Below are 16,979 nucleotides of genomic sequence, written 5' to 3' on the forward strand. Positions count from 1 at the left end.
CATTGACGTGTATTGTGTTTTACAAGTGAGCTATGGGCATTATACTAGGTTCAAACACACACCAAATTGGCAATTTATACTATTTGGGCAATTTATTACGCAATTTGTCATATAATAAATTGTAATAATAAATTGCCAATTTAAAAAAAATTGCGTAATAAATTGCTTCAAACTGCAAATGTAACATTGTAAAGTGTGTTTATTGAGTATATTAAAAGTCAGTTTCGCATGGTTGAACTATATGGTTGGCTCATCTCATCAGCTGATTTTATGTCTTTCATTTCACTGGAGTAGGGACTGTCAAAAGAAGATGGCAAAATCAAAATGAAGCCAAAACATTGAACACATTTTCTTACAACACACATACATTTCAAAGTTTTATGTTTTCATTTCATTCCATGCACCTAATACCAACACGCACATTTTGACAGTCTCAACAAAGATATGTTCTTACTGTAGAGATGAGCCAACCAGCTATCAAATTACTATTGTGTAAGCTAAATAGAGTTGTATGAACACCACTCAAGTTAAATCGAAATAGCCTCAATTTATTTTTCTGTTTGAACATAGTATTACGAGTCTTTTGCAATTGAGCTGAACGGTCTATATGATTTGGCGAGCAAATATCGTAAGCCACAAAAGCTTATCAATGATAACTTCTGTCAAGTGTAGACAACTTGGACAAACCAATTTTATTTGCGTTAGGTTATAGAATTTGTAACTTTTCAAGGTGTTCGCTTGTAAGTTCTAGAGTCGGCAAATATTCATGTTCCTGTTTTTTTTTGTCACTGCGACAACTTCGAAGAAATCGCGGTGGCTGACTGATTGTGAAGCTATCCGCAGGTATTTGCGGGGGGGGGGGGGGGGGGGGGGGAGATGGATTCCACTTTTCTTGTTTAGGCTAGAGACAATCATATATTCGCACATTTAGGTATCAATTTTGGTTTTTTTTGGGATGACTATAGATATATCTGTATTACTTCGTGAATATTCCGGAACGATGACTGCGGTACTATCCCGGATCATACCGACATTTTTTCAGAAGTATTTTAGAATAAATTTTGGGATATTTCGGAATATGTGCTGGATAGTTTCGGAAATGTTTTTCGGACAATCATCAATCACTTCGACGACGCTTCGAAGTTTTTTTTACTGATTCGTGATATTTTCGGGAATACATTCCAATCATTTCAGAATAGATCATTTCAAAACCACCTAAAGATTGTTTTCGATATATTCTCTGAATTTATTCGCGACTGTTTCGGCTTTGTATTCGAGACTGCTTTGTTGCAGGACTATTTCGCTACTGGTCCCATACCAAAAATGCTTTCGCTTGGGACTTTTTCAGGATTATTTAAGGATCATTTTGGGATTGATCTGGATCTGTATCGGAACAGTTTTGGGCCTATTTTCGTTATCATTTCAGGGCGACTTCCGGATAGGTTTCGACCATCTATGAATCATTTAGTAATTAACTCTTCCCAGGAGGGGCGAAAATAGTCAGTAGATCCTTCCAGACTATTAGCTATTTTTGCCTAATTTCATAAATTTTTTTTTTGGCTCAAACGCACCACAAAGGAAAATATTTGAACATCCAGAGATCCGAGCTTTCATATTTATATGGTTCATATAGATTTTTGCTCTAGATAATTTAGGAAAAGTATACGGTTTCCGTATAGTTACAGGATAATTTCGAGATACTTTCGGAACAAAGGCTTGAAATGTTATCTTATATTTAATTCGTAAACGTCTTAAATAACTAAAAATTTATTTCTATTCTCCTTTCTTTCCTGCATTCCTACTATCATCGGTGTTTTCTTTCTCCGTACGTTTATTCGTGCCCTTCTCTTCGGCACCATTAGCACCAGCACCCACATTACATTGTTTGCCAAAACGCTCATCACATACATCGCCATGTTTACGAAACTCATCCATTGTCGGAAAATAGGCAAACAATCCTTCAGCGGAAAATAGTTTTTTCTGCGACTTCGCTTTCTTCTCCTTTTCCTGCTCTTCACTCGCATTCTCATTGGTTATGTTCGATGATCTACCAGTTACACGCTCACTCACCGCTCTTTGCATGCCCCAAATAATCGGTGAACTCTTGCACATCAACAACTTTATACAACCAGCTTGTCCACCTTGCTTCTCTTCAACACGTTCAATCATTTCCGTAATACGCTCGGTTAGTTGTGAATCTAAAGCATCATTCAATAACCGACTCATTCTTTCATTTGGATTTTCTAAATACCAATCGATTGGTGTACCTTCACGTAACTTGCGCGGCTGATGGGTTTCTCGATTACCACGAGATAAAGCTTCCGGTACGCCTTCATCATCGTTGTCGTAAGCTGCTGAAGGTGGATAACCATCACTGGCACGTGTTGCTGGTGGCATAAACACACTGCCGATCTAAATTATTGTGGTATATGGAACGGAAAGAATATGAGAAAGTCAGTTATAAGAGTAAGATTGTTATTTACAGTGGCTCAAAACCATGTTATATTTTATTTCAAGTATGCGTTTCTTCTGTTAATTTAACACATTCAAGCTTTCCACATATAGCCGGCTGAGTGGAAGATCACCTAAACTCATCTTGCGCCCTGTTGTCGTTTTAAAACTTCAATTAAAGAAATCGACCCAGTAGCTCGGATATTTTGCTCTAACAATTCCAGTTGTTTTTAATTTTACATAGAGTAAAAAAAGAAATCCATGCATACTTGAGCCTCATAAAGTAGCTCGTTTCTCATCTACACGTAGAGTGCCAGTGGAGAACTGGGTTTAAGCTGGCACCGCCCATCCGTCCGAACGAAATCGGACGATAACCACGCCCATTTCATGTATATATACAATTTTGGGAAACACCTAAAACTTGATTGTTCGGTAAATACTGCGGCTCCAATAAAGAAATAGTTTGAAATATCAACCTCCAATTTAAATTTACAAAAAGCGGTCTGGTCATATGGGCGTGGCACAGCCCACTTCTGACCCAGCATTTTCGTACGTACATATCAGGAACCATAACTCGAATACCACTTGGCACATTTTGCTTATAACCCTAAATAATATTGCAAAAAATTTAAGAAATCGGATAAGCGCCACGCCCACTTTAATATAAAAGAGGTTTGGAAGCACCGAAGACGGTTATACTTTTATATTATTATACCTTTGCGAAAATACCTTTACTGCAGTGTTATTTTAGGGCCAGATTATGTATGACGCCGTGACACTTTGCATCGCAGTCGCTCACATTCAGCCTTACTTACTTACATAATTGGCGCTTAACATTCAGCCACCACTAGATAATACCTAAAATTTCATAAAGACATTCAGGGTTACTGTCACTCACTAAAGTGAATGAATACTCTATATGATTGTTATTTTGATTTACACGAGAAAATATGACCCTTCAAAAACCGTTAAACCTATTGTGACGAATATTAATACAAGCAGCAGAGAGATACTCACAAACGCATGTCATCATCAGCTACTACTTCGCTCACATATACACACGCATATGGATACACTCTACAAAAACACGCACGTATGGCTGGTGACCAGGTAAAGGATTCTAGAAGAAGAAACGTCTAGACATTTAGGCAGAGAGTATAAAAGCAGCAGAAGCTGAGTAGTCCGTAATCAGTTTGATTTAAGAACGCTATCAGTTGTGAAGTTAAGTGTTATTGTGAAGTACTTTCAAAGTAGCCTAATAAATACCATTTTTGCATTATTGAATATTGAAGTTATTTATCCAACAGTTTAGCGATACGAACGTTAGCAGAAGGTAAAATAAGTTGAGTTTCCCTAAATTCCTTACACTATCATAACATAATTCAGCAGAGAGCCTGCCTTTACTTTTACGAATGCTTCGAAGAAAAACTAAAGAAATCGGTTAACGACCAGGCCCATTTTTATATAAAAAATTTTTAAAGGGGTCGTGGACGAATCAAATAAGCTTTATATTTGCAAAAAAGAGCTGTATATCAACTATATTTCTTTTCCCCAGTGGAATTATAACAAGAATTAGGAAAAAATTAAAATTTTTGAAAATGGCCGTGGCACCTAAGTAATTTTCTATATTTCGGGAGCCATAACTCGAAGAAAAATTACCGGATGGTGATAAGATTGGGTACACATATGTTCTGAATAGCAGGAAATATTTCTAGAAAAAATGGACGAGATCGGTTGAGGACAACTCACATTTATATAAAATACTTTTAAAAGGGTCGTAGACGAATATAATAAGCGAAAAAGATCTTAATATTAATGGTATTTTACTTTCTAAATGGAATTATAAGAATAAGTTAGAAAATAATAAAAAAAATGTAAAATGGGCGTGACACTGTCCCTTTTTTTACTAAGCAATTTTCTATGTTTCGGGAGCCATGACTCGAAGAAAAATTAACTTATCGCAATAAAATTGGGTACACATATTTTCCTTATAGCAGAAAATATTTCTAGTAAAAATGGACGGGATCGATTAAAGGCCACGCCTGCTTTTATATATATAGAAGTTTTAAAAGGCCGTAGACTAGAAAAATAAGCTATATCTTGGCGAAAAATAGTTGAGAAATTGAGAGACATTTTTTTAAATGAAATGAACTGTACAATTGAAGCTCACGCTGAGTATCTAATGTTCGGTTACATCCGAAATTAGACACCCTTGTTCTTCCTACAAATTGGCGGGTTCGGAATTGCATGTTTTACGCCGAATACGAGCGGCATCTGCAAGGCAGATGAGTTTTCACTGAAACGCTTTTCATGGCAGAAATACACTCGGAGTATTTGCCAAATCACTGCCGACCACTCTTTAAAAAGACGTTTTTTTTTACCTGAAAAAACGTGTTTCTAAATATTTTTATGTTGGTTTGTCCGGGCGTTGAATGCAGGATCTTCGGAGTGGTAGGCGAAACACGCTACCACACTACGGCGGTCGTCAAACCGTACGATAATTCGGGAAGTTTTTTAAAATTTGAATAAAATTTTCAAAATTTGTACTTCAAAAAAAAAGTTGTAATATTTTTATGGAAGAAAATCTGAAAGACACTCAGGAAATGAGCCACAGTGTACGTGTGTTGTTATATTTTCATGCCACTTACCGCCTCTGCAATCATTACAATTGCATTCAATGCCAATGCACCCAATTTGCTGGCATCAAAGCCAATCATACGTAATACACCTGCCACAAAACGAGTTGGGCTAAATTCTTGCTTAGTTGACGGTTGTCTGGGCTCTTCATCACTTTCGTTCTGCTCTTGTGATTGTTGTTGGTGATATTGTTTTTGACGATGCTCATTTTTCATCGACGCTTGTTTTTCCTGTGAACTATTTTCCTGCTGGGATGCTTCAGCTTCACTATCATCATTGCTTGGTTGTTTTTGTTTTGTTTGAAACATTGACATAAAGTTTGGTTTGGTTTTGGAAAATGCCATTGCTACTAAATTTGCTACATCAGCAGCGGTGTTGATGCCTGTGGACGATATTTTTATCGAAATAATATTAAAAATGAAAAAAAAAAATAAAAAAAAAGTCGGATTTGAAAAGACAAATTATCGTAATTGAAAATCGTACTGAACAAACTAAACTTAATAAATAACTAAAAAAATTACTTAATTAATAAAAAATCACATATAAACAAAGTGCCATCATTTGGTAATTTTTTTAAAACAAAACAAACACAGGCATCAAATACTTCCAAGAAGATTAAGGGCGAACCTCTTTTCCAATTTGCGTGATGCTCCTAATGGCTTCTGAAAGGCAGATCAATTTTCGCTGAGAAGCTTTTAATGGTAGAAATACACTCAGAGTGTTTGCCAAACCACTAGCTCCTCGGTAGACTACGCTTAGGCAAACCTTTTCTAAAAGATGTTGGGGCTTTCCCTGAATCCAGAAGCTTCGGTGTGGTAGGTGAGCTCGCCGATACTACGACTTGCGCTTCCCTCCTTATCACCACTGTAGTGGACATCGCAAGGCGCCTTTCGCTTTTTCTGTATGGTGATGATGCCATCATTTGCCTTTACAAGAACATCAACCAGCCGCACGTTGGTACCTTTCCCTCAAATCAAAGCACTTGAAACGTTAAGCATGGGCATCATTATAAAAGAAAATCCTATCCGAGGTTTATTAAATTGTTTATGTAAAGGCTCACCTGGATATGAGATTCGCATTTTAGTTGCCTTTTCCGACAAGCATGCCTTAAATCCCACTAACGCCGCGCTGGAGCATAATTTCGCATTCACTTCGTACCACCGCTGAGGCTACAGTGAAATTCGAGTGGCCCCGACAGGGGTGAGGTTAGGTTGAACTCGCTGATCCGTAAGAACCTCACACAGACTCAACGAGTCCATAGTGGTATCATAAGTTTATTCAACGACCAAACTGAAAACCCCTATCAGAAACCAGGACCTGTGTTACAAAAAACCTCCCACCTCTTGGCAAATACTAGAAGCTTACTAGTACCTATGCTACTTGTTGCTTCTAAATCTGATAGTTGTGCCAATCCTAATAGCTATAGTCTAAGCCTCGCGAGCGCAGAGCACGAGCACAAAACATGCGCAATCGCTTCCTCTCCCAACCCGCAGTTCCTACATCTGCTACCGCTGACAATACCTGATATAAAAGCATTTGATACCAGAAGACAGTGTCCAGTTAGAATACCCATCATGAACCTAAAGTCCTCTTTTTTTTCAATGATAAAAGTAAATTTGTTAGTCTAAGTTTGTAAAACCTGCGCATGATCTTCTACACTTTGCAGCCCCGCGCTTGGTTCCAAGCCTTTCCTGCTCGGTCAATCATAAGCAGCGCTCACCTTTTTTTAGTCGGCTCATCCGCTTTTTCATTTCCATCAATAAGCCCTAGAATTAAATAACGATGTACATACATATATTTCTCCCGTTTTTGATCCCTTCCAGGGATTTTTTTATGTTGTGCCTGGCTGCCACAAATTTACGCGACTGCAGTTTAAGCTATCTTCCTTTAATGTTTCTATTCCTTTAGTCACGGCTAGTACTTCCGCATGAAATTCCTACAGTGATCTGTGCAGTACACCGTAGACCCTACTCCTTCCATTACTTTGGAACCATCGGTATACACGTGTATCGCTTCGTCTGCCATTTGATTGCCCTTGCTCCAACCTTCCACTTCTTTCGGGTCATTAAGAGACCCATCGAAGCGCAAGTAGAAAACTGGTATTCTATGACCGTATGGTCTGCACTCAAGCTGCCCCGAGACATAGAATCTTGTTGCAGTTGTTAACGCTATGTTGTTCGCCCCAGGTCTACAGTTGGAATGTGCAGAATGGCATACAGTGCAGCGGTCGGGGATATTTTTCAGTGCTCCAGTTATGCTAAGCATTGGTAGCCTATATACCTTATCTCCATAGTATAGGATGGGTTTACAATCGCTGCAAATATCCAATGAGAGTGAGAGGGCGATAGACCGCATGTATACCCCAGCACTCTTTTACATGCATAAAGTGTCGACGAGGCCTTCCTCATTCTCCCCTTCATGTTGAGCTTCCAATATAACTTGCTATCTTGAATGATTCCTAGATATGTATTTGGTATAAGATTTCTCCTGCAGTCACTCTCCTAGCTTAGGCTTAGACCAAGTGGGGATCTAATATCTCCTAATAAACAAGACTATATCCAACCAAGTTGGTATCTAATACCTCCTAATAAACAAGACTATATCCAACCAAGTTGGGATCTAATACCTCCTAGTAAACGTCTTCTTTGTGGGCGCTCAACCCGAGGCTAGATTGTTGGAAAGTACTTTCCATTTAAGACAACTGCAACATCATCTGCGTACACCGTAAGTTTGACGGGTCCCACGGGTCCCACGAACGGCCTGAGCAGCTGCTTGATGATCAGTGTCCACAGCAGAGGTGGTGATACCCCGCTCTGCGGAGTGCCCCTGTCCACCGATTTTGTGACCTCCTATAGTCCTCACTACGAAATAATCTTCCTGCAATTAAGCATGTAGTTGATGAATCTGGTTAGTGTTAGATTTACTTCAATGTACTTAAAACCCTGCATGGTTTCCTGTTTAGAGACATTGTTGAAAGACCGGCATTGTCTTATAAAACTCAAGACTCCTTAGAAGTACTCCTTGTATTCCAAGCCTTTTTTACAAGTTTATAATCAACCTATGCAGTGTCATGTCTACCGACTTGCCTTTGGTGTACGCGTGTTGTGTTTCGGAGAACAATTTTCCATATATGCTGTACTTTATATACACATCTCTACACACACACCTCAGACTCTCAAAGGTTTTGAACAGAAATCATGTTAAGCTAATGGGCGTGTAGTCTTTGGGATACATAGGACCGATCGTGCCCCCTAGGACAGCGACACGGGTAGCTCTTCAAGAGTTGGTTGCACGATTCAGTCTTATGCACCCGTCGCATTTACATTAAAGCAATGCTGTTGCATATTTTTTTTTTAACAATTCTCACTTTGTTTTAAAAATGCGCAAATGACTATTGACCCAAGTTTAGCTTTCCTTGCTTTATTTAAAAATTTGGAAATATATATTATTTTGACATACCAAACATTTGTCCCGCAAACTTCAATCCTTCACCAATATTTTCCACTACACCGCGTTTTTCAACACTTTTCGTAATGATCTGCTCCTCGTTGGGCTCCGCATCAGTAAGCAGCAACATAAGGCAAAGGATTTGCAAAATTCCAATTTTTCGCATATAACACATTTTGTTTTTTTTTTTTTTCTAATATTTTCCTGCTACGCCAAATCTTAAAATAACTACATTCCAATCGTCCTCAACCCACATTTAAGACTAAATTTCTTTTTGATATTTCGGTTATGTGGACTTCAGTCAATGAAAATTACTTTTGCTACGCAAAGTTGCACTTCTTAATGGTATGATTGTTGTAATTGTTGTGATTGTTGCAAATCTTTGCGATTATGATTTCGTCACATAGTTTTTCTTCGGCTTCAAATGTGTGCATTTGCTACTTCTATGTTTGCTGTTGTTGTTGAAGTTGTAAATGACTTGTTACATGAGTGCATTTCGTCGCTTCTTTCGCTCTTTCTTTAGTCTTTTAAAGTAATTTAATTAAGTTTTAGAGGTTTTAGGCACACATTGCGGAGTGTTTGTTATTGTTGTTTCAATGCGTTGTATAATTACGTGCAAAGCCATGGCAGTTGTATATAAGGGTGGAAAGGTGGGCCGCTGTCTCAATCTGGATTCCACAAATGCTTGCTTTATATCTATTGAAACTCAATAATGCATTGACGATTTCCGTTGGATAGTAAGTGTGACTGGGTTGCCCAGTAAAGAAGTGCGGAGCTTACCCTGGATGGTAGTCAAACCGGCTCTGCACTATAGGTTTCTTTTTGTACCTTAATTAGTATTAGCTTAGCTAAAATTGTTGTTTTGTGACACTTTATTGTTGTTGATGTAAATAATTTCAAAAATTTTGACCAAAAAACTAATGTAATTATTTCTTATGTTTTATTGTTGAAAAGAAATAGACTTCGCCCCTGAAGAAGCTAGGATGGCTAGCGAAACGTAGGGCTGCAACAGTGGAATAATTACCATCTTTTTATTTCTTACTGGAACCCACAATAGGTCAAATAGCCTAAAAACAAAATACTATAGGTTTCTAGTTCTGCCAATTTCGATCATATCCCAGACACGACAGACTTTTCTATAGCGACTACTGTCCCCTGGGCAAACTTCACCTAAGTCATTCCCTCGAGAGAGAACTGGAGAGCGAGACTTATCTGAGGTAACTTATTAGCTGGTTCAGTTTCCAAGTTGGACGAGAAGGTTAGTGCTTGAAGTAAACCACAAGCCCACAAGCTTAAGCTGCACTGTACCGTCTTCCAAGCTAAATACGCCGCAGTTAAGAATGCTTTCTATAGGATGATATTCAGTGCTACCACGGTTTGAAAATTTAACATCTACTCAGACATCCAAGTGGGTGTTAAAGACTTGATTTCAACTGAGGGGCAATCGTGTGTTACCTTAGAGGACCTGACCTCTTCACGATTGCATTGAACTAATTTAAAATTAAGATCATTTCGGTCCTGAGTCAGAGCACTATACCGGTCGACTATCCTTCCGTATATCTTAGCCCGCATAAGTAACTTTACAATGCTATGTGCTACGGTCGGATCAGCTACTCTAGCTTAAACTCAAACCTGCTTAGAATTGCTATGTATTAGGCCTAGAGCTGCACGCTTTCAGAGAAAATGAGTGACCATATCTTTACAGTTTTCTGGGGTGCAACTCTTGCACCTCTCATTCATCTCCGTTCTATCCTCTTGTTTATTCAACGGCGTAGTTGCAGCTGTGATTCTAACGAATTTATTTCCAAGGTATGCCTAGTTGGTCCTCAGAATAAGAATAAAGTATTGTAATCGCATTATGCTTGCTTGCTGATCTTAGATATAGCCGAAATATGTCAATTGCTTATGACTTTTGTCTCTTTAAATTTACTTTCTCATTTCCTTCAGCATTCCTGTGAGCAGAAAGCCAAAAAGTTTTGCTTGATTTTAGAGTTTTCGAACAGGAGACTGACCCTCTCTACACAACTACTTCCGCTGGCAAGATACTGGCTGCGTTTGGGATACGTGCGTGTGGATTGATGTTACACCTTTTTTTATAACCTATTTCGTTTCTCCAGTTTCAAGACAAGAGAAGTCTGATGTTACTCCGTCCGCACCGTGAAGCGCGGTCAGGCCACCAACCACTACAACCCTCCTGATTCTCTCTCTCTCTCTCTTCGCATAAGTTTACTAGTTTAATGTCCACAAGAACCTTTAGAAAAAAAATTATAATATCCGTTCGTAACTTGCCTTTGCCGAAGACTTTTCGACTTCACTGTATACTAATGCTTAAGGTACTATGATTAAATAACTGCAATTAAAACAAAAAGTCTTCAGACGTGAACATAATAATTAATAGTACTTACTCTGTCAGTGGCGGCGTCCTGATATATTTAAAGCCGAATTTATATCCCCAAGTTGTGATATACTAAACTTGTTTTGCTACCAACTGGAAGGACTCGAAGTCTCTGCATTTTTAGGCTTACATTTACTTAAGGGAATCGTCAATCTTTGCTTAGGGGTAATCGTTTGTTTAGCTTCAAATACATTTTCAGCCAGGCTATTTAGTCTAGGGAGACTTAATTGGCGCTTAACTGTTTAAACGGTTATGGCCGTTCAACAAGGCCTTGTTTGTTTTTTATCTGGTTATCGCTATTCTTAATCGGTCGTAGTCGGGTGGGGAAACATTTATTCCATCATCATCTCTATTTCGGAGTACAGAGAATTACTCCCTCCATAAATTAAGCAGGATTAAATCAGAACTATTTCGGCATTGTTCTCATTTTTTTCTCCCTCAGGGACCGTTACCATAAAACTTCATATAGGGATTAATCAGCAATTCTAACTACCTAAACAGCATTCCCCAGCGGGTTAGGTGCTTAGAATATACCCCCGGCAGGTATGCCTGTCGTAAACAGCGACAAAACTACCAAATTGATTCAAGAGGCTTTCAAGGGGTTGCCAGCGCAATATATAGCTTCTCCAACCCAATTGTTAACGAATCCTGTTTCTTTAGCAGCCAAGTCCTTGGCGACCCAAAGTTCCCAAGGATCTAGGACGTGGCAGGGCGGGATGGCACAGAAGGTTCCTTAATGGCGCTTGTTACCGGAACGTACCGGATCTGTATCCGGTAAGGAACCATCCACATCGATAACACTAAAAGGCCTTCGCTGCAACAACAACAACAGTTTAAACAGCATAACTTGATCAAATTTTATAAGTCCATAAATCTAGTAAACAATCGATTGAATAATATTTTTAATCTAATATCTTTCTTTTTCTTTCTTTCCATTGAAGGTTCGCCGCCACCAAAGAGCGCCATCCGATTCGAAAGAATTTCACGAGGTGACCAAACGTGATGCACTGCAATCGCTTGAAAAGGAGTTGGATCGTCTGCTGCATACTGGTCCAGCGGAAAAGCGCCCAGAACTGCAAAAGGAGATGGTACGATTCGCCGATTTATTTGGACGTTTTTTGCAAGAAGGTAAACGGCCAGGGTTTCTTATACGATCAATTCATGCTAATAATTTTCTTACGCTTTTGCGCTTTGCAAATTTCAAGAGGGTCCTTCTATCGATTGGGATAAAATTCAAAAATTACCTGCCAATGCTGTTATGGATTACTCAAAGTTGAGCTCACCGAAAAATGAAGAGGTAAGAAGTAAATTGTAGTAATTTGTTTTTTTTTTTTAAATAATATTTTTAATTCCATATTTTAATTTAAAAACTATGCTTTATACTATATTTGTATGTATAATATTACTTTTCTATTATAACTCTCGTTTTTTATATGTGAATTGGTGAACCATTTTGATTGAAGTAACAAGAACAAAAAAAATATAAAGCTAAAAATTTTTTCATCTATTACAAGATTTTTTTTAAAGAATATGTTATCATAAGCGCCTACTTTCGGTCAGCTTCTAGGAAATGCTTTTATCTAACTTACAGTCAATCACACCAAAAATGGGACTATTAATTTTCACATTTGTCAGAATTTTATTTGTGATAATTTTACTTTTTATTAAAAAAACGAAGGATCATGCGTTTCTATAATGGATCCAACAAGTATCGAATTTTTTTCATAATTATGAATGTTGGTTAACAATTAACATTTTTGCTGGAACCACATGATAATAGCTATTAACAGGCCAACCTTTCAAAAATGTCTCATGCACATTCAAATTACATGAGAGAAACCGAAATTGAATTAATTGTGGATAAGACAAGTGTGATAACTTCAGCATAAACGTCAAAATTACAAATAGAATGGATCACCTGATTTTTTATTGACTATCGCTGTCTCATTCTGTATCTCTTTCTATCAACCATTGACGATAGCCGGCCCTATGCGCCGCCATATTGAACACCCTGTCAATACGCTGCCAATGCCTTTTTATTGCTGTAAGGTCCGGTTTTTCAGTACAAGTTCAACTCCGTTTGTCAGTTAAAGTACGCTTAAATTTATTCTTCAGTTTTTCAGTCTAATTTAAATGAAGTTAAAGCTGAGCCTAAGCCGCCGATCCGACAGTGTTAAACTCAAGTTAACCTATCAGTTATTTGCGTTCGTTCGAAATGGCGTGGAATATACCCAACCAGCATTTGGGCTTGAGTACCATTAGAGCTCATGTTGATAACTAGACATACTTCTAAAATCTCAAGAGTTGTCTCGAAACAGTGGCGCAACTCGAGAATCAGAGCGTACTCAGCAAAGGAGGGAATTTTTCATGATGCAAAAAAATGCAATTACTTAAGTTGAAAAAATTTAATTTCCAAATTGTGGTTCTCTAACTGGACTCAAATGTAAGATTCCACACTACAGTATTTTCACGAAAATAAAATATTTATTTACTATTTTTGATTAACTACGCTTCATTACTGCTATCCACCAGGTGTTTATTTCTCACAATAAACAGCTGCTGGTTTTGGTGGTACCACCTTTGAGATTTTTTTTCAACTTCACCTCAACTCGATATGCAATGTAGGAAATCAACTGGAGAAGTGTGTTGAATATTCATTTGAGAACATTTCTCAAGATCTCTCAAAGGTTGGATAATAGTTTGATAATGATAATAACATTGGAGATCAACTTGAGAACTCTAAATTTTACAAAATTTCTCAAAGGTTGGATGGTGATTGGAGAATGAATTTGGATATCAACTCGAGAACTAACTGGTTTAAGAATAACAAGATAATGATGTTGGATATCACCTCCGAAACTCGATATATATTTTGCTGGGAAATATCTTTCAAATGTTTGTTGGGTATACAAAATCCAGCTGTTGTCGTATCTACAAATTATCTATGCAGATAATAAAAAAAAACAATGTTGCCGCGCAAAACAGCCTACCCCAAAGGCGGCCTTAAACTGTGACTGAAAAACTGCTCAGTAGTTTAACTGGAGTTTAAATTTGACTAGAGTTTAAGCAAACTTAGTTTAAGCTTAGCTTAACGAACTACTGAAAAACCGGGCCTAAGTGTACCAATGAAATATTTGGTGCATGCTCTGTCTGCAAACAACTGAAAGTATAAACCGGGATACGCATACAAGCTGTGCCTGAAAGTATTCTTTGCATCTTTCGAAATTGTGGTAATGATATATATTTTTGAGTGTGCGGTGTGCGTGGGTGCACAACTTTTAAACCTTTTTTTTTATCTAAATGGTCTGTTCTGTTTTTTAAAAATTTCTCCAAATTTATATATTTTGGTATAAATTCAACACATGTATCAAGTTCTATAACTTAATCGGTCTTTGGTAATGCATTATCGCATTTATTTCCTTCTTAGACATTTTTTATCAAAGTTATGCATACAGTGGATGGTAAAAGAATGTGTCCACACGTCTAATGTAACAATATTGGCTACTTAAGAGGTTTTCGGGTGACACAATGGAACAATTAAAATTTTTTGAAAATGATATGTTATTCTGTCCTATTTAATGGGAAAACAAAAACAAAACTCTCACAACAAACAGGCAATGTACGAATAGTCGGAAATTTAGATTTTTGTCTATATTGGCAGACGAACATTTTTCGCAATGAAATCTTGGCATTTGGGTGATGTTGGTTAATTGGTTTTTTTAAGAAACTTCCATGAATAAATTAAACTATCTTAACATTTTAAAGAATAAGTTGAGTACAAGTGCCGAAAAATTGAGTTTTGATAAATCATAGGTGTTTCAGCAGGACAATGATCCTAAACACGCTGCGAAATTTGTCAAAAGACGGCTGCTTTATCACGCCCCCAGCAGTTGGATCACAATCCGAAAAGGGACTATTAGTAGTAAGATATGCTCAAAGTCGCTATTCAGATGGAAAGGAAGAAAATCGTACCGGAGGTTACAGCAATGCTTGTTAGCTCCATGCCACGTCGTTAACTATCCGTAATAAAAGCAAATGGAAAGCATACAAAGTACTGGAAATTGACAACCTGTTATTTTGTACACTTTCTTTTGACACCAAAAATATAAAGTATTTCCGGTATTTCGTCCATATCTTTTTTTATTGTAAGTTTTGTTTTGGTTTTTTTTTATTAAATTGAAATAGTAATTCATAAAAAAAAATATAAAATGTTCCCTTGTGTCACACTGCCGTTAAAAAACGAGCAATGATCGGCTGATGGTGGTCCGCCAACGCATTGCAAAGGAGTATTGTTAGAGTACTCCAACATGAAGAAAATGGAACACGTAATCCAACAATTTTTGCAGGGAATATCTACTACTGAATTCGCCTCGGGTGTACATCCAAAGCAAGGCGAATTTATGCAACGTGATGGCAAAACGAATTCAACCAACTTACCGTGCAGACAAATTTCAAGCCAGGGCCCGTATTACGTGTTACGATCCGTGATCGAAACTCATTTTTTATAACACAATAGCTAAGGAATGGTGCAAGGCGAATCTATACCAGGTGATGGCGAAGCGAATTCAATCAATTCGCCGTGCGGAAGAATGTCAAGTCAAAAGAAAATTTTCATAGATTTCGATTAACTGACATATTATTGTACAAGGCTTTGTATGGAAAATTATCAAGAAGAAGCAATCAGCTGATGGGATAACATCACCTTGTACTAAATTCGCCTTGGGAATGGTGGATCGGATTAATGTCATATGCGAACTAGCGACAAATAGTATCCGTTAGATCCATAACTTATTTTAATTTTAAGAAATAGTTTGACAGGGGCATATTTATCGCTTGAGTGAAAATGGTTTTCAGTCACTAATTGTAACACGTAATACGGGCCCAGGCGAATTCAATACCAGGTGTTGTTATCCCAACAGCTGATTGCTTCTTCTTGATCCTTTTCCATATAAAGCCTTGTACAGCAATATGCCAGTTAGTCGAAATCAATGAAAATGGTAGGGATTGTCAAAGGAGATGACAAACTCAAAATGAAACCAACACATTGACAACATTTTCTTACAATACACAAAAACTGCAAAGTTTTATGTTTTCATTCCATTTCATTCGCCTAACACCAACACGCCCTTGACAAACTGAACAAAGGTATGTTGTTGCTGTAGAGGTGAGCCAACCATATATGTATGTACATAGCTGAGCCATGCTTTGTTCAGTACACTTTGTGTAGATCTTTTTTTTGTGAATTCTTGAAAATAATTCATTTTGGACTGTCGTTTGTTACATTGATAATAAAATCCGAACCACCAAGCGAAACCGACTATATTTTTGACTCCATTAGGTATTCAGAAAAACAATAATGAGTTTATTAAGATTTTTTATTTCGTATGAAAGATTGAGTTTATTAAGAGCTTTAGTGTAGAAAACTTTACTAGTTATTACATTGAAATTCTGTATGAAATTGGTATCAAACAGGATTTGCCCTAACAGTTAGGTCAGGAACGCAGCCGTCCAGGCCCCATGCAAAAATTTGGAAGATAATATCTTTCACTCAATAAAATATAAAAGCACATAAAAACGTTATCAAATAATTTTTTGGGTAATTCCTTGCCCCCTCCTTACGACTGTTTTAAATTTCGTTCGAGCCTCCAAGAATATAATCCAATACATCTTGCATTTTTACTACAGTCAATTTGAGGCCAAATATTTACATAGTTCAGTATATTATTTCGTCTGTCATTTAGTTCTTTACCCTTTTCATCTAATTATATAATTTTAGCGTTTTTTACCTTAACGCATTTTTGTTAGTTGTTTACATTAAATTAGCACACTCAAAGAATATTTTGTTTTGCAAATTTATTAAAATAATTTATTTTCATATCTTTAACACAGATTCGCAAAATGTTGGATAAATTGGTTGTCGTGAAGCTGAATGGTGGTCTGGGTACTTCAATGGGTTGTCATGGCCCCAAAAGTGTTATACCCGTACGCTCCGATCTAACGTTCCTCGATCTGACAGTACAACAAATTGAGGTATTTATTAAATTATATA

At 37.4% G+C, this 16,979-nt stretch overlaps 2 protein-coding genes across 3 annotated transcripts in view; one reads left to right on the top strand and one right to left on the bottom strand.

The window, feature by feature from the left end:
* Nucleotides 1-16,979, top strand: part of UGP (UDP-glucose pyrophosphorylase) — a 65,813-nt gene that overhangs the window by 40,347 nt on the left and 8,487 nt on the right. For both annotated transcript variants that reach the window (XM_067787598.1, XM_067787597.1), the window contains exons 2-4: nucleotides 11,872-12,058; nucleotides 12,136-12,227; nucleotides 16,820-16,960. In XM_067787598.1, the coding sequence (XP_067643699.1) occupies nucleotides 11,872-12,058; nucleotides 12,136-12,227; nucleotides 16,820-16,960 (420 nt within the window). The remainder of the gene's footprint in view (nucleotides 1-11,871; nucleotides 12,059-12,135; nucleotides 12,228-16,819; nucleotides 16,961-16,979) is intronic.
* Nucleotides 1,774-8,789, bottom strand: LOC137252971 (uncharacterized). Its single transcript, XM_067789149.1, has 3 exons — nucleotides 8,548-8,789; nucleotides 5,100-5,470; nucleotides 1,774-2,412 (listed from the first exon to the last, which is right to left on the bottom strand). The coding sequence occupies exons 1-3, from the start codon at nucleotides 8,708-8,710 to the stop codon at nucleotides 1,774-1,776; spliced, it is 1,173 nt and encodes a 390-aa protein (XP_067645250.1). The 5' UTR covers nucleotides 8,711-8,789.

Source organism: Eurosta solidaginis, chromosome 5, assembly GCF_040869045.1.
Source record: "Eurosta solidaginis isolate ZX-2024a chromosome 5, ASM4086904v1, whole genome shotgun sequence".
Lineage (NCBI taxonomy): Eukaryota > Metazoa > Arthropoda > Insecta > Diptera > Tephritidae > Eurosta > Eurosta solidaginis.